This window comes from Mytilus edulis, chromosome 13 (genome assembly GCF_963676685.1).
Source record: "Mytilus edulis chromosome 13, xbMytEdul2.2, whole genome shotgun sequence".
Taxonomy (NCBI): domain Eukaryota; kingdom Metazoa; phylum Mollusca; class Bivalvia; order Mytilida; family Mytilidae; genus Mytilus; species Mytilus edulis.
The window spans coordinates 46,249,620-46,271,655 of NC_092356.1; the positions used below are offsets into that span (position 1 = coordinate 46,249,620).

Sequence of the window (22,036 nt, forward strand, 5' to 3'; positions counted from 1 at the left end):
AGTAAAAACTTGTGTGTCGACATAGTCAGCAATTACTGCAATGCATGAATCATCTGTAACCAGTTATCACAATGAATCAATATATCTCAATCGGTAATAGGATACAAGCCGTAAAGTAACAGATGAGAAGACTATAATGGTAACTAAAGATTTATGAAAATATGCCACTCGTGAATTGAGACACTAAAATACCGGTATTGTATCAGCCCACCTGTTCGAGATCTTGACTCTAAAGCTTGTGTAACGATAATGTCTGTCGTTATAACTCATAACTCTGTTTGGGAAGCATTTTTGTTAGGAATTATCAATTTCTTATGAGGTCTTTTTGAATTCACTCATGGTTCTATATATGACCAATATACCACATATGTGGTAAGAAATATGTTAAATCGTTTAGTTAGTGATTGTCTTGTCTATTTTGTACCTCTATAGTGTTTCAATTTTGCTCGAAATAGATCAATATTGTGCTATTTATGAATATCTCTGAACATCAAAATTGAGATCGGTAGTGCTTATTTATTTTAATATTGCATATCTGTATGAGACCTTATGTATGAATAATTGAATAGTTGATTTAGGAATTTAAATTGAAATAATTGATTTATTCTCCTTTTTCTATAGTTATGTGTTATTTTACTTTATCTTTAATGTGGGTTCGTGGTAAAGAGGTGAAGACCGATGGCTACAGTGTTGAAGGTCTGAATTTGGGCGCGGGAAATTACAGAACCTCATAAAGGATATTTTTCATTCTCACACACATATCGCTGGTACCTAGACCGGAGTTTATTTCAGAATGAATACTATGGGGCCCTCGATAGGTCAAAGTTGTCACCTACTTTAACCTGGCGATCAATCGTTTGAATACTGGTAACGCATTTCTGTAAACATTGTATAGGATCATTATTTAGCAAAACAAATGGTACATATTGCAGATTAACAAAGCAAATAAACACGTTTTAGTAATAGATATTTCAATTTTTGATTTCAGTATGCAATATATGTATAGTAAAACGAACATTAATTAATGACAGTAGATCGAAACTGTATTTTTTCCGGCATTTTAAGTCTTATTCTGAGACGAGAAAAGTATGTTATTCCTTCACTCATTAAAGTCAATAGCTGTTGCTTTATCTCAGCCGCATTATAAATCAACCTATCAGAATCTATTTGTGATAAGTATTTTTTCAAGATGGCGTGTATGTCGACAAACTTATATTGATACGAAGCAACAACCAAGATCCTATGATACTATGCAAATGAAAACAAAAGTAGAAAACTATTTTCTACATATATTGGTTTCAACATGTTGATGCCACTGCTGAAGAAAGCTCGCACCATAGGGTATGATCCAGTCTAGTATTTAATATTTTTGTATTGACATGTAATAGCATTTTAATGTTCATTTTGCATGTACTGTTTAAAATTATACCTTGAATTATTCAATTTATTTAGGTTTTTCTATCCATGGGTTAGACTACATTGCATTTGCTGTAATTAGCTAAACTTTTCTGAATATAGAATTTTTAAGCTTTCCTACTTCGCATTTAATTTTGTCGCAGAATTGCTTTGATTCGAGAGCCACAAATGAAACTTATTTGGACGAAGAAGTGTCTCGTGTAACAAATTATAAGCCTTATGTATACCTTTAATCGGGTTTAATTAAATAATAAGATTCGTGTTAGTGGTATTTTTATTTTGTTTTGAGTCTGCATCCATTCGTCATAACTCTAGGTATATGCTACCTTGTAATCGACAACCATCCAGTTGTTGTTGAAGGTTTTGCTGTTGTTACATGCATAGTGGATTTAGAACCTGTAAAATGCAAATATCTAAAATTAGAATTATACTCTGTTAATGTTTGTAGTACGAGCTAACGCAAACAGATATACATATTTCAAGAAATCCCTTCGATTTGAGTCTTACTGACCTCATTTAATCATTATGTTATAAACATTAACGCATTATTATGAATCTCATGTCTATAAACAGTAAAATAACAGCAATACTAAATACCCAGGAAAATTAAAAAAACGGAAAGTACGTCATCAAATGACCAAATCAAAAGCACAAACACATCAAACGAATGGATAACAACTGTCATAATCCTGATTGGATACATGCATTTTCTTATGTAGAAAATGGTGGATTAAACCTGGTTTTATAGCTAGCAAAACCTCTTACTTGTATGACAGTTGCATAAAATTCTCTCATAAAAGGGCCATTGAACAAAAAGCCTTCGTGTTTCCGAGGACGCTAACAAAGAGATTTAAACCTGTTAACTCGAATATATATAAATATCAAAATAAATAACTAAAAGGAATGAAATTCTATAAAGACTGCTATTTTCGTCATATTCTATATACATGAACTAAGATTTTCTAATTCATTTATTTTACCACCCTGTTCAGTACATTTCCTCATAATGTAAATATATTCTTATAAATTTTCAGAAAGAAATTTCCGTAATGTGAATTTCAGAGAAAATTTTCCGTTATGTGAATTTCAGAAAGAAGTTTTCGTAATTTGAATATCCGAACGTAATGTCCGTATTACTTATTTCATTCAATGAGTGTACATGCACTTTTTCAAAATTTCTTTCGTAAATCATTATAACTGAATGTAAAATCCATTTTAATGAATTAATATAAACTTTAAATATACACACTGCAAGTACCACAGCTGACTGGGCAGTATTGGCTTACAGGTGATGAGCAAACCATGTGGTCCTGACAATTTACAAATTTACTATCAGCACATGGCTTCTGTGTGGTGATTGGCACTGTAATATAAAATAATGTAACATTCCCTGTTTTACTTATTTGTCGATACAGTTTGGGTTTCTCTTATTTTAAATACCCTTGTGGAATGAAATAATTCGGCAACGACTGATAGTTAGTATTATTATTGGAACATGTCTATGCTTTGACATTTACAAATGAGAATAAAAATGGGACATGTTTCAAAGAGACATCAACTCGACCAAAGAGCATAAATCATTCGAAGGCGACCAATGGGTCATCACCATTCAAAAAAACACATCCAGAGGCGGGATTCAGCTAGCCCTAAAACAATAATGTTTACCAGTTCAGCATTTAAAGCAGGTTCTAGAGGATTTTACTCCAGGAATTGTTTATCTAAGGTATTTTTCTTTTGATCGTACATGTCACTTTTCAGTAGTTCTAAAACCTACATGTTTGTAACGATTTACATGGGAAAAGGTTAATCCAACGTGCTTGGTTTCGTTTTTATTCTATAACGTTCTAGTATCACGAATTTCCAATAATTGCTCATTGTATGTTAGCTTTGTAACCTATACTATTAATACTGCATAGTAGACAGAAAACAACGAAGAACTCGCATTTAAAATCAAAAGTATAAAAAAGTAAGTTACTCTTATATTACAGTTTAAAGAACAGTAATGACAAACATCATATCAACATAACATTGTAGTACTGAAAGCAATGGCATAGTTCTCAACCTGCTGATATGATATAGATATAAAAAAGGAAGATGTGGTATGATTGCAAATGAGACAACTCTCCACAAGAGACCACAATGACACAGACATTAACAACTAAAGGTCACCGTACGGCCTTCACCAATTAGCAAAGCTCATACCACATAGTCAGCTATAAAAGGCCCCGAATGACAATGTAAATCAATCAAAAAAGAAAACTAACGGCCTTATTTTTATTAAAAAATGACCGAAAAACAAATATGTAACAAATAAACAAACTACAACCACTGAATTACAGACTCATGAAAGTCGTTTTACACTCTTATTACAAGGCTATTTCAATTTTTAAGTTGAAGGATGACTGTCTTATATATGTACGAAATATTCTATTTTATGATATTGAGCATTATATTTACTGTCATAAATTTAAAAATTTTAAAATACTAGATCGGTTGAAAAATATTTTCGCTACAAGAATTGATAAGAATATAAGTCCTATCATAATAGTATTAACATTGAAACAACACTGTGCAAGTTATATGCGTTCGACGCGTTTTCTGGATTAACCGTCATCAATGTGCTCTGCTCAAACCAAACCCTAGTTGATACTAATTTATATGTCCAAAAGAATTTCTTTGTTTGAAAGACGATTAATTTGACTAGTCTCGAGGAATAACATTGTTTATCTGAAGTAACCTAAGCTACACATACCACAAAGTTTACAACTTAAAGGGCATCTGTCACTAAATGGTGATTGACATATATCTGGATCTTGACAGTTGACAAACTGTTCATCTACGCATTGTTTTAAGGCTGGTATCGTCTGCTGATTTACAGTTAACGTTGATTGTACACTTTGCACTGCTGATATTGTCTGCTGACCTGTAGTTTGCGTTGTTTGTATAATTTTTACTGTTGTTGCTGGAATCGCTGTAAAAAGTAAAATCACAAAAATACTGAACTCAGAGGAAATCTAATCGGAAATTCAATAATCACATGGCAAAATCAAATGACAAAACACATCAAAAACGAATGAACAAGAACTGTCATATTCCTGACTTGGTACAGGCATTTTCAAATGTAGAATATTGTGAATAAACCTGGTTTTAAAGCGCTAAACCTCTCACTTTGATGACAGTCTCATCAAATTCCGTTTTATTTACAATGATGCGTGAACAAATCAGACATAATAAATAAAATAGTCAAAATATGGGTATAGCAGTCATCATCGTGTTACAGTTTTAAAAGGAACAATTTAACAGAACACAAAAAACATCTATCTGCAAACACATTCATTGATTCGCATGTCTGACGTCAGAAAATTTTATACGTCACATAAATTTGTCGTTCAATGTATATAAAAAACAATTTTAAAATTTCACATGGGCAATGTTAGCATACAGGGTTAAAAAATCAAAGTATGTAAGAATTAATTTCAGAAATAGACCGAGATTTAAAACAGTCCAAAAGTTATATAGAATTTATAAGAATCCACAAATAGTTCATTCCACTACGCGATTGAAAAACTTGACGTTTGTGGTTTAACGTATTTTCTAATTCATAATAGAAATATATCATAATGACATATAATAGAACAATATCATATTGACGGGATCTTTTAAAGTACAGAGTCACGTTATAAGAACCAAAGAAACACAAAAAGTGTGAAAGTCGTTAACAGTTCAGCAAAAGCACAATATCAATATTACGTCATGCATTTGATTTACAAATCTCTTCTGTTTTTGTTTATCAATTTATAAATCAATTTTACTGAGAGTTTATTAGACTTTTTACAACTAACACACGAAATCACCTGAAAGATATACAAGTAAACTTAACAAAGTGAAATATCTTGAATTGATATATATATATTAGTACCCAATAATATCATCTTCAGGCAAATAACATTATACTGGCATTTATAGCACATTATATATTGAACATGTATAATTGTAAAATAACTTATGAATATCAAGTTTAACACTGTGCATTACTATAGCCTTTGTTTGGGGTTGATACGAGGACTATCGTCCTCGGTTAATATAATCTGAACTGGTCAATGTATAACGTACTGACCTCGTCAAGAGTGCATAATTGATAAATATCCACCCGTAAGATGTATACTCTTTTGATTATTTGTTTCGATTAATAAAATCGTTCATTATCACTTTTTTTATCTGCAGCTTTCAGTCTTCCTTAAGAAGTATAGGTGAACATGTGACTTTTAAAATCAAATTAATCAATTAATATTAATTATAATCAAATAAGTTAAAATATATTGAATTACATTCCATATGGTGTAGCATTCTCCTGTGTTAATTTGATATAACGATCACGTGTTTAAAATAATATTTCATGAACCTGAAGCCTTGTATTGAAGGTCAGTATACAAAATGAAAAAAAAAATTCAAGCAGTACCTGCATACGGAGTAAATATATACCCCAATTAATACGATATTCCAAGGCTTGTATTTCCTGTCATAATGATTTTCTTGACAGAGGGTTGCTGCTCATAAGGAATATATAAAACCAAGATTTCAAAAATATGAAGTTAAAATCATCCCTAAATTTTTACGGACGCAATCGCGAGTTGGAATATTGGTTTCACAGATGATATCGGATATTTTTCTCATGTCGTAACTACAATCCCTTCTCTGTTCACCAATGTGATCTACCAAATTGGACTATTTACCGTAACGGGTGTGTAATAACTTGAGCAACACGACATTGTTGTGTCTTGTGTACTATTATTTGAATGTTTATATAAAAAAGAAGATGTGGTATGATTGCCAATGAGACAACTGTCCACAAGAGTGTATGTCTTTTTCTTTTTTTACCATGCCTTTGTCAGTTTACTTTCAATCTATGATATTGAATGTACCTCCAATATCTTTTGCCCCTCTTAGGTAGCTAATTGATATTGTTGAGCTGAGCTGTTGTTACATAATCATTTACTACACGTCTCTCTGTAGAACGTTTGCACGTGATTGTAGTTGAATGTGTAATTTCAATCTTAAGGACTACCGTGTAGTATTTACGTCATACTTCCACCAGCTGTTTGTTGGCTGCTGTGTCAACCGGTACGAACGTAAGATGTTTTGTGAGTACTTGCATTTTGTTTTTAATAAAAAAACCAGATGAATAACTTATTCTTTTATTTATATCTAAATTATTATTCGAAAGATTTAAACGGTTGATTCATGAAAAGCATATGAATAAAATCATTACTCTTTACGAATGATTCTACGAAGCACATAACATTATATACTGACTCATCTCACAACGTCGACCAATGAAACCATTCACACAACCACAAAACCCAGACATGCAAAGTCCTCCATTTTGACACATAACATCATGACATGGGTCCTCTAACAAAAACAAATAAATTATGTAAATATCAATCAAAATAGCAATCATAATAATTATGGATGATAAAGTTTGAACGGTAGAGTCATCAAAAATAGTAGACAGAAAATGAATGATCGCAATACTCTTCATAAATGCAAACACATAGCACCCACAACTATATACTGACTTATCTCACAATTTCGTCAGAGAAACCATTCACACAAGAACATAATCCAGATGAGCAATGTCCTCCATTTTGACATGTAACATAAACAAAGAAAGTATGTAAATAGAAATCATAATAATAATTATAATATATATGGAGGTATAAAGTTCTGAACGGTAGAGTAATAAAACACTACTAGACAAATCAATAAAATAAATACTCTTTATAAATGTTTACACTAAACACATACAATTACATACTTACTTATTTCGCAATGTTGACCGGTGAAACCATTCACACAAGAACATAATCCAGATGAGCAAGTTCCTCCGTGTTGACACTCAACATTATGACACGGTTCCTCTAATGTAAAAAAATAAATTGTATAAATAGCTGTCAAAATGGCAATCATAATGTGCAAATATTACAGTTATGCATTCATATAAAGAAAAAAGAAGTTTGGTATCAAATGGAAACTAGTTGCAAATATATAATCTTTCTTCATGCCACACATACATACACAAATACTAATTATTAAATACTCAACCGAACAATAAAAATAAAACAACATCAACTTCAGTGTCTGACAAAATAGAATGAGGAAGACAAATCGGGTCTTTTAATATTCAAATATACTTTGTATGTTAAATAAGGCTGATCACATTTCATCTACTCACTCTTTTTGTTAAAATCTTTTTGGAATGCTTTAGACATTAAAAGAGATATGTTATTACTGTTTTTGTAAAACAAATTAGCGTTTTATTTTGCATAGATGTGTATAAATGATGCATTACTTTATCAACAAATTAAAAAAAGGTACATATTAAGTTCATACCTTAAATGGTCAACAATAGCGGAGAACACGTAAAATTCGCTTACGGAAAATATGTGTAATGAATAAATCATTACGAAATCAAAATGATGAATTTGCACTATGCGCATAGGAAGAATAATACATTGTTTGTACTAATACGTTAACGGTTCCCATTTTCCTAGACATGTTGAGTGTTTATACAACGAACTTCTGTTCTATTATGATACAGGTCTCAAAACTCTAAACAAACTAAAAATATTACAAATACTAGATAATCAATCTGAGCTGTACATGTGCATCAGGGAAATATAGAAAAATATTTAAAAAAATTCTTACATTAAAGTAAGAAATAAGTATCTTTAAGGAACCGCGTTTACAACAAATGCCATCAATATGATGACAAGGTTTGATATACCTTTCTCACAATGATGTCCTGAATATCCTCCATTACAATGACATACAACTATAAATCCAACAAACGTACAGCTCTCCGCGTGTCCATGGCATTTATTCTCACACTCTTAAATGTAATGCAAATAATAAATATTTCACGCGTTTATTCCGTGAATAGTTTCCTTTAAAGATAAAAACGTACCAATGGGATTTTTTTTCTTTCTCACGAACTGTGTTTGTATTAATAGTATATAGAAATACTTTACAGTCACAACGTAATCTATACGTGGAGCAGGATCTACTTATCCTTTTATATCACATAAAACCACCCTTATTGTTTTCGTGTTGCGCGGTCTTTAGTTATCTATGTTGTGTTTTGTATACAGTTGTTTAACCTTGGTAATTTGTTCAACGTTTTTGATTATTGCTTTGGTATCTTTCGCCTCTCTTTGAATATTCTCATATCATTAAATGACATACGTTATGTTAAAAATTTCTAATATCATCTGCCTAGAAATTTAAAATACATTAAATATTGTCATAATCTTTTAAGGTAATTTGACGTCACAATTGAGCAAAAGAGGACGGGATTCTGGTTACGACAATTGAACATTAAAAGTAGTCTTCTGTGACACAAATACTCCATTACACGCAATAAAATCGTGATGATTTTAAATATGATTTTCAAATAGATGACTTCATTTTTACCAAATAGAACATTTACCAAAAACATAATATATGTGTCTTAAGTTAAAGGTTCAATTAAACAACTTTACAGCTCTTCAAGTTTTCAATTATTCAAGTATTTTCGACATATGCAAATACCTGTACCAAGTATTACATTTCTTATCCTTTTGTTTGATGTGTATGAGCTTTTTGTTTTACCATTTGATAACCGACTTTTTGTTTTGAATATTCCTCGGAGTTCAGTTTTTTGTCATTTTAAATTTTCATCATGCCATTTCAAATGTTAATTGTCAATTAACGGACACTAGGTTTAAATACTTTAGAAAGCTGGACATTGAAATTGTGGTCAACTCTTTACATTTATACATCTTTATTTTTTCTCTTTGCGAATATTGTAGTATTTTTGGTTTGAAATTACATTGCATTGAATATGATAGCGATGGTACCTTTCGTGTAATTTTTATCAGGTAATGCTTGATTTGTAGCACGAATTTTTATTATACAATTAGAGTCTACTGTAACATACTTACCCTTTTTTAAATCAAAGTGAAGAACTGAAATGATTACACGTTTAAATAAACTGTGGCATATGCAGATAGCTTGTGTATATATGACAATTCATAGTGAAAGAACGACATAATTGTAATTCCTTTTTGTAATGTAAAATAAATAATTCAAGAACTTTTAGATAAATAATAGAATTTTATGCATCTGCCATACAAGTGAGAGGTTCAGCTAGCAATGAAACCAGGTTGAATCCACTATTTCTACAAAGGGCCATGTCTGTACCAAATCAGGAATTTGACAGTTGTTTTCCATTCGTTTAATGTGTTTTAGCTTATGATTTTGTCATTTGATAAGGGACTTTTCTATTGGAATTTCCCGTAGAGTTTGATACTTTTGCTATTTTACTTTTTAGATTAGTGTTTCTTCAGAGTCACGATTCATTCCACCATACATTTGAAACTTATAACATGTTGTTTTAAGTTTATTTCTTTTTCTTTTAGGTTTACAAACTTTAGATATCATTGAATATCGTGTAAGCCGCAGTTACTTAGTGTTCGCTTTAAACCTAGGAATAATTATGCTGTTTTTATCATAGGATTTTTTATGCATATAACTAATATCAATTGTATATGATTATAAACCTACAAATGATATATTATGACAAAAAATTCTGTACACAGGTCTGTGTCTTTTGCCATGGCGTTGTCAGTTTGTTTTCGACTTATACAAATGTTAATTATTAGAGAATATTAAGAGTGCATATTATTATCATATATTGTTATTCCCATGCAGCCAATGTGTTACTTCAGTGCATTTAATGTGTTCTGTTAATAGATGAATACAAACCTATATTATTGACTCGTTGTTGTTATTTTTGTACACACAGCGATGGTATTTATAAATCATTATACATTTGGAAAATCTCCTTTTAAATGTTACTAGGCATATGAGTAAGCTGTCTGTATTTATCAGCGTCCGAAATGTCATCTAGCACTTCATTATATATTGAAACTGTAATTTTGATGAGTGTTGTTCTATAATCAAAATGTACAATTCACTTGCTTACATTATGCTATTTTACTACAGTTTTAATTAATGCCTTCATATTCATTTGGATCAAAAGTAATGATAATAATAATAAAAAAATATAGATAGAAAGTAATTAAAATATACTTACTTTGATCTGTCAAAAAAAATATAAATTCAAAATATGACAATATAGTCCATTTAAACAACTCATGATCAATTATCCATTAAGATTATCACTATACAATTTTTGTTTGTATTTCGTCATTACTGTTTTTTTGCAAATGCGTTGCCATTTTGTTTTCGGCTTTTAAGTTTTGAAGAATGATATAAACAACTGATCACTACTCCATAAAAACCATAGCGTTATTAGGTTCTAAAATTTCAAATGCTTACTTTAATATACAGATAATGGCATATTTGATAATCTATGAAATGTTGTAGGTAACGTCATGATATTTGGTATCTTTCAATAGTTAAACAAAACTAAACCTACCAAAGAATGAGTATAAACCTCATATGATACAGGGGAGATTGACATCAGCAGATATAAAGGAGTTATTTTTGGGGGTTGTTTTTATTTGGAAATTTCGTTGCTAAATTCTTCAATAAATTACAGAAAGACAAATAAAAAAATCAGCGACTTACGTCTCGTTCAAAATACGATATTGTTTATTGCAAACTCAATGAGAGCTTTCCACAGTGCCATCTGTTTCTGGATAAGGTATTTAAACTTTTTATAGTTCACCTGTCCTTTTGAATATATACAATATCTTTTGTCCTTTATCGTAGTTGTTTACACCGGGACCTTTAAATTTCTTTAAGAGAAATCTATCACTCATTGATTAAATAAGTTTGATAATTACCAAGAAGGAAACGCCGCTGGTTTGTATTCCTATCTACAAAAACCAATAAGAAATATATGTATTATTTGTTTTGTTATTTTCATTTTTTTTGTACTTTTCACATACAACTCACTTTTGAATTTTGCATTATATTTTACGACAAAGTCACTAGTAAGTGTTAAATAATTGATCCAAATGTTATACCTTCGATTAGCCACGGTAAATATTTAATTTTGGTGTACATAAGATATAAAATAAATTAATGAATTTTTGTATAATTTTCAAGTTTGGCTCAATCTGTTACCTTCTTATGCCTCTTCTCTCACACAATGGCGTTATCCACTTGTATTTCATCTTATGAGTTGAGCCTTTTTCAACTGATTTTTATAGTTCGTTCTTATGTTGTACTGTTATACCACTGTCCCAGGTTAGGGAGAGGGTTGGGATCCCGCAAAAATGTTTAACCCCGCCATATTATGTTTGTATGTGCCTATCCTAAGTCTGGAGCCTGTAATTCAATGGTTGTCGTCTGTTTATGTGTTACATATTTGGTTTTCTTTTATATTTTTTATATAAATACAAACAAGTAATTGATTCAACACTTACCACAGCAGTTCATTGTACAATGTCCGTCAGCCTTTCGAACCCATACTGTTATAATGTTCTATAAAATTAACTTTACATGTTCATTAAATAACATATCATTTTTATCCATTATAGATTCTCCACTTAGTTGCCTATAATATTTATTAGTTAATATCTTATATAGTTTTATGATATTCTTCTTTCTAATTGATTTATTTGACTACATATTTTCTATTCCTTTTTGTTTTTTATATACTATATAAATTAAGGACTTTCAGTCAGTCATTAAGTTATACATGAACGTGTTAGATTATGTTGAATTACGTCTTCGTTGTGTGTAAATATTAGTAGGTCAACTTCATCATAATGTCTTTTGAACCCATACTGTAATTTATTCTATACAAGAATTGTTTTATTGATGTGATTTTTTGTGAATTTGTATCAATTTACCCCACTTACCCCTTTATTCATGTCTGTAGTATTGACACTTATAAAAAGTTCTCCATCAACAATTTTTCTTAGTCCAGAAAACTCCATATTGTCCTTTATATTCAGGCAACCATATGTCATATCAGTGAACGTCCAAAAGTCTAAACATGTTTTTGATACATTGGGTGTAAATTCACAAGAAGCTTGTCCTTGGCCAATTAACCCGGATATCCATACACAGAAATACAACACTTTCATCATCTTACTCCAGCTTCTTATTAAGGGAAGATAAAAAAAAGAGTTCATAAATTAAAGAGTTTCCAAATTATCTTAAGCATCTATTTTCTTAAAAAGAAATGGTAAAAACAATATATTTAAGAAAAAAACAAAACAGTTAAAATGTATCATTGAATTATTTGAAATATATTGTATCACATATCTCTATACATTACTTCGAAGAAAGAAAATGGGTTACAGTTTGACCCGTATCCAGTTTAATATTCCAGTTGCAAGTATGAAGAAAACGACAGTGTTTATATGGTCTGAAACTTTACATCTACAAAATTGCTCAGTAGTACATGTATTTTATAAACTATTTACATAAACATATTAAACTTTCATGATAAAATATCCCGTACATTGTTTCTGTGTTGGCGAACTACATTTAAAAGTAATCATATCTCTACCTGTCTCAAAGTGTGATCTAATTTAAGTCAACTCGTTCAACTCTTAAAGATTGCACGACTTCATATTGTCTGTAATTGTTTGACTGTCGACGGCCTTTGTTATTAACTTAAACTTATTAATAGTTCAGGGCTACTTTGCGAATGGGAAGTGAAGAGTGCAATATATAATTATGTTGATCATTAAAGTCTTTACACATTGCGATGGTAGTTTTTAGACACGACATAAAAATAATAAAGAAATATCCAAACACATACCTTATGGTTTAACAGTTTCAAGATTCATTACAATACGATTATTATCTATGTTGGAAATAGTGTCCTACATGTAGGTGGTCTATAGTTTATCAGGTTTTCTAGCGACATTTACTACCAATTTAGATTGCACTTGAAAATGCATTACCATAACTTGTTATTGCAGAATGTTGACAAAACATTTTAAAAAGTAGCGTTATTGCCTATTTAAAAAATGTATTTCTTTCAATGTTTTGGCATCAATAGTTTTATCATTCTTTCGTAGGATGGTGAAAATTACTTAAATTTCGGTTGTGTTACTGTTTCTGATGACAAAAGCTTGCACATAATTTGGACCAACCAAAAAACAATGATGGTCTTAATGGAAGACTAGTGAAATTAACTTCCAATCAGTTTTGATGTCTTGAATAGTCAAATGATAAACGGGATGCAACTCTTGATATTCATGTCACTATAGAAATTTGTTAAAGTAAAATCTTAAAAATACTGAACTCCTAGGAAAAACAAAAACGGAAAGTCCATAATCACATGACTAAAATTAAAATCTCAAACACATCAAACAAATGGACAACAACTGTCATATTCCTGACTTAGCTTTATAACTATTTTGATATGAGCGTCACTGATGAGTCTTATGCAGACGAAACGCGTGTCTGGTGTACTAAATTATAATCCTGGTTCCTTTAATAACTATTGGTACAGGTATTATCTTATGTAGAAAATGGTGGATTAAATCTTGTTTTGTCGATAGCTAAACCTCTCACTTGTACAGTCCTTCGGTGGTATAAACTTGACTTTTCACTAACACCATACACCATTACACTATTCACCATACACCAAAATACCATACACCATACAAGTTCCACCTTTGCACCATACACCTTAAACTGTCTATCTACACCATCCAAAATTACCCATAATGCAATTTAATTTCAAAGAAATCGTTTATTTATTTACTAAAACGAATTTTGAACACAAATTAGTTTGCATAGTTTTAAACTTTGATAACTACACTTTATATTCACGTTACACAATTACATCATTCCTCATACACCATTAAACACTTTCCCCTACACAATACACCGTAGGACCATACACCTTCTACCATTGCACCATATGCCATACACCATTATACCCTATATATTTGTGTGGCAAGTTTACACCATCCAAGGGCTGTATGACAGTCGCTTACAAATAACGTTAACGTTTCTAAAGGATAAAGATGCCGTCCAGGAACAAAAAAATAAGAAATGTTCTTTTGTCGTTAAAGCAAGGACTATATACAAAATGGGGAAAAATAACTGTATTTCCATACCCAATGACATATGTAAACACTCAAGTGTTGAGAAGGCATGGCAATAGTCCATTTTCGAATTCCTGTTATCGACCCTGTAATTAGAGATCCCTTTTATTAGTTGTCTCCCTTTAATTATGAAGGACATTAATTTTTATTTACAATGGAGAGCTAGCAGAAGGAGCAAATTTACCAGTGCGTAGTTTGAGTAATCTTTAAGGTTTTCAAATCTTTTAATTACATTAATTTGTTGTTTAGCTAAAACCTTTTGTCATCAGAATTTATTTTTCATAAAACATTAGTAAAACAACTGATACATCACTTTCAATTCATCATACTTTTAAATTTTGTCCGGTAAAGAACCAGTCTACGGTTGACAAAGGGAAGTAATTTGTTTAAAAAGTGTGTAATAACAGAATGAAATCGGTAATTGGCCAATAGATATTGAAAACATAAATATGCACTTTTTGCCGCCAAGCAATGCATATAATTGCTATATCAAGATAAAAAATCATGATAACTACATGCGTCAATTAATCTATATTGATCATTTTGGCAGTCGCATCTTTTATTTTGGTGAAATTTTATCTAAAGGTCATGGCAGGAAATTTTAATGTTGAAAATATTTGTTCAGGTTTGTAACTAGTTTCGATAAATGAAATTTGCTAAAGAAAAAATAATATTCCATCTTTTTGTAATTAGAAAAACAAAACTTGAGATTAGAACACGGTGTTGATGGCTGTATACCTATTATGTTTTTTTTGTGACGCATTGTTATAAATATAATGGAAATTGATACGATTGTCATACAAGTTAGAGATTTAGCGTTATAAAACAAGGTTCAATTCACCATTTTCTACACTTGAGAATGTCTGTACCAAGGCAGGAATATGACAGTTGTTGTCCATTCGTTTGATGTGTTTACCATTTGATTAGGGACTTTCCATTTTGAATTTTTCCCGGAGTTCAGTATTTAATTTATTTAAGTTTTTTCATAGACAAATGGATGTCAGGTATTATTAAATCTGTTAATTTTTATGTTTTTAAAGAAGATAAAGTGTTGAGGTAATTCATATTACTGACGTATGTGTTCATTCAGTGACTAAATTGAAAAAATGTGTATTTTCGTTACTAAATGGAAAAATAATTCAATACGATTATATCACTTCTCATAACCACTTTGTTTTTGAAGGCTTTCAACAGTTTCGTCTGATTTCTTATGGAATTAGTATGGATATTTATGAACTATGATTGATCCTAGTTATCTTTCTTTTAGTTACTATTTACATGGAAATATAAATAATGCTTTCAAGTCTAACCCTTCACTGGCAGTTAATACTTTGCAAAATCATCATTTTGATTTCGTAATGAGTCAGTCATTACACATATTTTCCGTAAGCGAATTCTACGTGTTCTCCGCTATGGTTGACCTTTTAAGGTATGAACTTACTATGTACCTGTTTTTAATTGTTGATTAAGTAACGCATCAATTAGACACATCTATGCAAAATAAAACGCTGATTTGTTTTACTAAAACAATAATGACATATCTCTTATAATGTCTAAGGCATTCCAAAAAGATTTTAACAAAGAGAGTGAGTAGATATAATGCGACCCGATTTGTCTTCCTCATTCCATTTTGTCAGACACTAAAGTTTATGTTATTTTTTTTTTATTGTTCGGTTGAGTATTTAATATTATAGTATTAATGAATGGGTGTTTTTTTAATGGCCCTGTTATATGTCCAAGTTCTGTAATAATGGTCGACGAAGTCTGTAATGGCCCGAGGCAACGCCAAGGGCCATTATAGACATCCGAGGCCATTATACTGACCGAGGACATATAACAGGGCCATTATAAAAACACTCATTTCTTAATACATTTATTAACCAACTGAACTAAAGTATATGTGTTGCTACCAACTTGATGTACTCGCTTACTCTTTTAATGACAGTTTAGTTTGAAAAAAAATAATTTGTACTTCACCATGATAAAGCTTTAAATATATACCAAATATCCAAGATATAAAGTTGAAAGAAGTTATGTTTTGAAAAACAGGATGAACAGTGATCCCTTTATTTGGTTCATTATAACTCTTTAATGTTTGTTGCTGGTTACTAAATTAAATAAAATACAAAAAGGTATTATACTCTTTACAACTAAATTTTATAAACTTGATTAAAAACCCTAACTGGGCTTAATACAGACAAACTGGGCATTAATACAGGGCCATTACAGAAAAACAGGGCCATTACAGAAAAAAACAGGGCCATTACAGATAAACAGGGCCATTACAGAAAAACAGGGCCATTACAGAAAAAAACAGGGCCATTACAGAAACACAGGGCCATTACAGAAAATATGTAATTTTTAATAAATAGTCATTTTTGGCAATAATGTACTTAGCTGGTTTAAAATATTTAGTATTTGTGTATGTATGTTGGGCCTGAAGTAAGATTATATATCTTGCAACTAGTTTCCATTTGATAACAACCTTATCAAATTGATTGATAATTTTCTTTATATGAATGCATAACTGTAATTTTTGCACGTTATAATTGCCATGTTTACAGCTATTTATACAATTTATGTTTTTACATTAGAGGAACCGTGCCATAATGTTGAGTGTCAAAACGGAGGAAATTGCTCATCTGGATTATGTTGTGTGAATGGTTTCACCGGGCAACATTGCGAAATAAGTAAGTATGTAATTGTATGTGCTTAGTGTAAGCATTTATAAAGAGTACTGATTTTATTGATTTGTCTAGTAGTGTTTTATTACTCTACCGTTCAGAACTTTATACCTCCATACATATTATAATTATTATTATGATTTCTATTTACATACTTTCTTTGTTAATGTTACATGTCAACATTGAGGACATTGCTCATCTGGATTATGTTCTTGTGTGAATGGTTTCACTGACGAAATTGTGAGATAAGTCAGTATATAGTTATGGGTGCTATGTGTTTGCATTTATGAAGAGTATTGCGATCATTCATTTTTTGTCTACTATTTTTTGATGACTCTACCGTTCAAACTTTATCATCCATAATTATTATGATTGCTAATTTGATTGATATTTAGATAATTTATTTGTTTTTGTTAGAGGACCCATGTCATGATGTTATGTGTCAAAATGGAGGACTTTGCTTGTCTGGGTTATGTGGTTGTGTGAATGGTTTCATTGGTCAACGATGTGAGATGAGTAAGTATATAATGTTATGTGCTTCGTAGAATCATTCGTAAAGAGTAATGATTTTGTTCATATGCTTTTCATGAATCAACCGTTCAAATCTTTCGAATACTAATTTAGATATAAATAAAATAATAAGTTATTCACCTGTTTTTTGGATTAAAAACAAAATGCAAGTACTCACAAAACACCTTATTTTCGTACCGGTTGACACAGCAGCCAACAAACAGCTGGTGGAAGTATGACGTACATACTACACGGTAGTCCTTAAGATTGAAATTACACATTCAACTACAATCACGTGCATACGTTCTACAGAGAGACGTGTAGTAAATGATTATGTAACAACAGCTCAGCTCAACAATATCAATTAGCTACCTAAGAGGGGCAAAAGATATTGGAGGTACATTCAATATCATAGATTGAAAATAAACTGACAACGTGCTGAAAAAAGAAAAAGACACACACTCTTGTGGACATTTGTCTCATTGGCAATCATACCACATCTTCTTTTTTATATATACAAACAAATAGTAGTACACAAGACACAACAATGTCGTGTTGCTCATGTTATTACAAGCCCGGTACGGTAAATAGTCTAATTTGGTAGATCACATTGGTGAACAGAAAAGGGGATTGTAGTTACGACATGAGGAACATATCCGATATCATCTGTGAAACCAATATTCCAACTCGTGATGGCGTCCGTAAAAATTTAGGGATGATTTCAACTTCAACATTTTGAAATCTTGGTTTTATATATTCCTTATGAGCAGCAACCCTCTGTCAAGGAAATCATGACACGAATTACAAGCCTGGGAATATCGTTATAATTGGGGGATATATACTCCGTATGCAGGTGCTGCTGTTTTTTTTTCATTTTGTATACTGACCTTCAATACAAGGCTTCAGGTACATGACATATTATTTTAAACACGTGATCGTTATATCAAATTAAAACAGGAAAATGCTACACCATATGGAATGTAATTCAATATATTTTAACTAATTTGATTATTTTTTTAAAAAGTCACATGTTCAACTATATTTCTTAAGGAAGACAGAAAGCAGCAGATGAAAAAGGTGATATTGCACGATTTCATTAATCGAAACAAATAAAAGGGTATGCATCTTACGGGTGGATATTTATCAATTATGCATTCTTGACGAGGTCAGTACGTTATACATTGACCAGTTCAGATTATATTAACCGAGGACGATATTCCTGGTATCAACATCAAACAAAGGCTATAGTAATGCACAGTGTTAAACTTGATATTAAAACTTCATAAGTTATTTTACAATTAAACATGTTCAATAGATAATGTGCTGTGAATATTTCACGTTGTTTTGTTTACTTCTATATCTTTTCGTAGATTTCGTGTGTTAGTTGTAAAAAGTCTAATAAACAGTCAGTTAAAATTAATTTATAAATTGATAAACAAAAACAGAAGAGATTTGTAAATCAAATGCATGAAGCAATATTGTTCTTTTGCTTTTGCTAAACTGTTAACGAATTAAAATATATCTCTTTTACAGTGATGCCAGCAACTACAGTAAAAAGTATACAAACAACGCAAACTGCAGGTCAGCAGGCAATATCAGCAGTGCAAAATATACAATCAACGCTAACTGCAAACCAGCAGACGATACCAGCCTTAAAGCAATGCGTAGATGAACAGTTTGTCAACTGTCAGGATCCAGATATATGTCAATTACCATTTAATGGCAGGTGCCCGTTAAGTTGTAAACTTTGTGGTATGTGTAGCTTATGGTACTTCAGATAAACAATTGTCTTCCTCAAGACTAGTCAAAGTAATCGTTTTTCAAACAGAGAAATGCTATTCTACGATTTAACTGATATTAACTAGGGTTTGGTTTGAGCGTTCCTTGTGAAGATTAATCCAGAAATATGATTTGAACGCATTAAATCTATTCAATCTATACAGTGTTGTTTCAATGCTAATATTATTATGATAATTCTTGTAGCGAAAATATTTTTCACCCGATCTAGTATTTTTGAATTTTACAATTTATGACAGTTAATATAATTATAGAATAACTAATCGATGAATTCCAATAGAGAAAAATATTCAACGAATGACCGAACAACACATTAATTCACGAATGCACGTAGCGCATGAGTTAATTATCAGAGTTGTTCGGTCACGAGTTGAATATTTTTCGATATTTGAATTCTTTAATTAGTTATTCTTTTTATTACATTCAAATTTGGTAAATGGCTTTTTTTAAAGAAATTAATGTAAAACATGTATTAGGAACTACGCATTCTCAATTTGTTTTGATCCGCCGTTATCGACGTCTTGACGACGCCTATTGTTTTATGACGTCAGAGAGTGAAAAAGCCACGTTTATTTCACATGTGAAATTATTGGTTTTTATTTAACTGGGAAATCAATGTAATTCATTGCAACTAATGTAATAAGAAGTTATAGCTATAGTACTAAATTGCAAGATACAGAATAAACTTCTATAAAAAATGCATATAATAATATTATGTATGAAATAACACGAGTAATGATTACCCTTAAATAAACGTTTTTATCAAAGTTAAATAAAAACCGATAATTTCACAAGTGAAATACACGTGATTATTTCACTCTGTGACGTCATACAACAATAGGCGTGTCAAGACGTCGATAACGGCGGATCAAAACAAATTGTGAATTCGTAGAAAAAAGATTGAGTTATTGTTGGTTGCTTAACGTCCAGTGGCAAATATTTAGAAAAAAGATATATATTTCTTTAAAAAAAGCCATTTGCCAATGTAATAAAAAGAATAACTAATTAAAGAATTCAAATATCGAAAAATATTCAACTCGTGACCAAACAACACTGATAATTATGACCATGTGAAATAACAAAACCACATCATGTAATGAAACAACTACATTACGTTAAGTCACATACACATCAGGTAATGGTAAAACCACATTGACTAATGACACAACCATATTAAATAATGGTGAAACCACATCGAGTAATGAAAAAACCATATTGAGTAATGACAAAACTATATCAAGTCAATACGAAGCCATATCGTGTACAGTCGAAATATCATTCAGTTACGACAATTTTATATTGAGTTATATTAAAACATCATTACGTAATGTCAAAACCATATTTAGTAAAGACAACTTATCATTAAGTAATAATAAAACAACATAAAGTAAATATGATATCAAAGTTCCACATAAGACAGCTGTGGCGTTCCATAGAAGGCCGCACTTTGACCTAAAATGGTGTCACTTTTTGCAAATTGTGACCTGGATGGAAAGTTGTCTAATTGGCACTCATACATATTTTCTTGTTGATTTTAATTGTTACCAATTTACGCTTTCTAAAAGGATGAGCACTGCTTCGATCTATCATAATTTTAGGTAATACGTGTGCATTTGGTTGTTGATTTAGTGTTGGAAATGGGATATTCTTAGATATTGATTGATATAAATTAAATTTACTTTAAGAGTGTTCGTTTATATATACCTATGCTTTTAAATAAATTATTCACTTAACTTGTTGAAAAGTAAAACATATATAAATAGCAGGGGCGGATCCAGGAATTTATAAGGTGGTGGTCACCTTTTGAAATCTTAAATTAAAATTCAATATTTTTATTGGTATCATGAAAATAGTTACAACTATAGAAGACAAGAGTTACACATTATTTATAAAAATTAAATTGATTCCAATTTCATTTTTCTTGGATGCCTGCGTGCAAATATGTCAACTATATAACATCAAGTTCTAACTCTAAATTGTTATCCACGTGCATCAGTGCCAGTCCATTTAGTCGGTCCTGGCCCATTGTTGCACGTAAAAATGTTTTCAGTAACCCGCGCTCACTATTCGAACGCTCACATTCACACCTTTTTACACTCATTGCGCAAACAATTTTGAAAACAACACGCTCATGTAATACTCGAGAAACTTAAACCGTTTCTTGATTTTTATCACTCTGACTTGCCTAGTCCATTTGGAATTTCTTCGGAAGTAGATAGGTGGTTACATTTCTGGAAACATACCACAGATACATTGCCAAAGTCAGCTGCTGAAACCATTAAAAAATGCGACAAACTTGATTATCATAATATATATGCAATTCTCAAAATTGTTTGCACAATGAGTGTAACAAGTTGTGAATGTGAGCGTTCGAACATTTAATGTTTATTTATGTGACTTTAAAACTTTAAAATTATTTTTGAATTTTGGCATCACAGTAAAAAAATATTATTGGTCGAGAAAAGTTATTATACAAACTTTAAAAATTTAGATAAACGTAATGTAAAAAAAAAGTATAAATTACCTGATAAAAAAATCTAAGAT

The 22,036-nt window shown here is 30.8% G+C and overlaps 1 protein-coding gene and 1 long non-coding RNA gene across 4 annotated transcripts in view; both read right to left on the reverse strand.

Annotated features, from left to right (window-relative positions):
* Nucleotides 1–1,672: 1,672 nt before the first annotated feature.
* Nucleotides 1,673–22,036, reverse strand: part of LOC139502302 (uncharacterized) — a 35,124-nt gene continuing 14,760 nt past the window's right edge. The window contains exons 8-9 of the mRNA XM_071291733.1: nucleotides 2,666–2,779; nucleotides 1,673–1,812 (exon numbers count right to left, since the gene is read on the reverse strand). Of these exons, the coding sequence (XP_071147834.1) occupies nucleotides 1,739–1,812; nucleotides 2,666–2,779 (188 nt within the window). The 3' untranslated portion in view covers nucleotides 1,673–1,738. The remainder of the gene's footprint in view (nucleotides 1,813–2,665; nucleotides 2,780–22,036) is intronic.
* Nucleotides 11,183–13,265, reverse strand: LOC139502309 (uncharacterized). Of its 3 annotated transcripts, none has more exons than XR_011658782.1 (4): nucleotides 13,202–13,265; nucleotides 12,291–12,534; nucleotides 11,853–11,910; nucleotides 11,183–11,300 (listed from the first exon to the last, which is right to left on the reverse strand). It is a non-coding gene; the product is annotated as an uncharacterized lncRNA (long non-coding RNA). The 3 variants fall into 3 exon arrangements; XR_011658783.1 differs by lacking the exon at nucleotides 13,202–13,265 and adding an exon at nucleotides 12,861–12,935; XR_011658784.1 differs by lacking the exon at nucleotides 13,202–13,265 and adding an exon at nucleotides 12,713–12,848.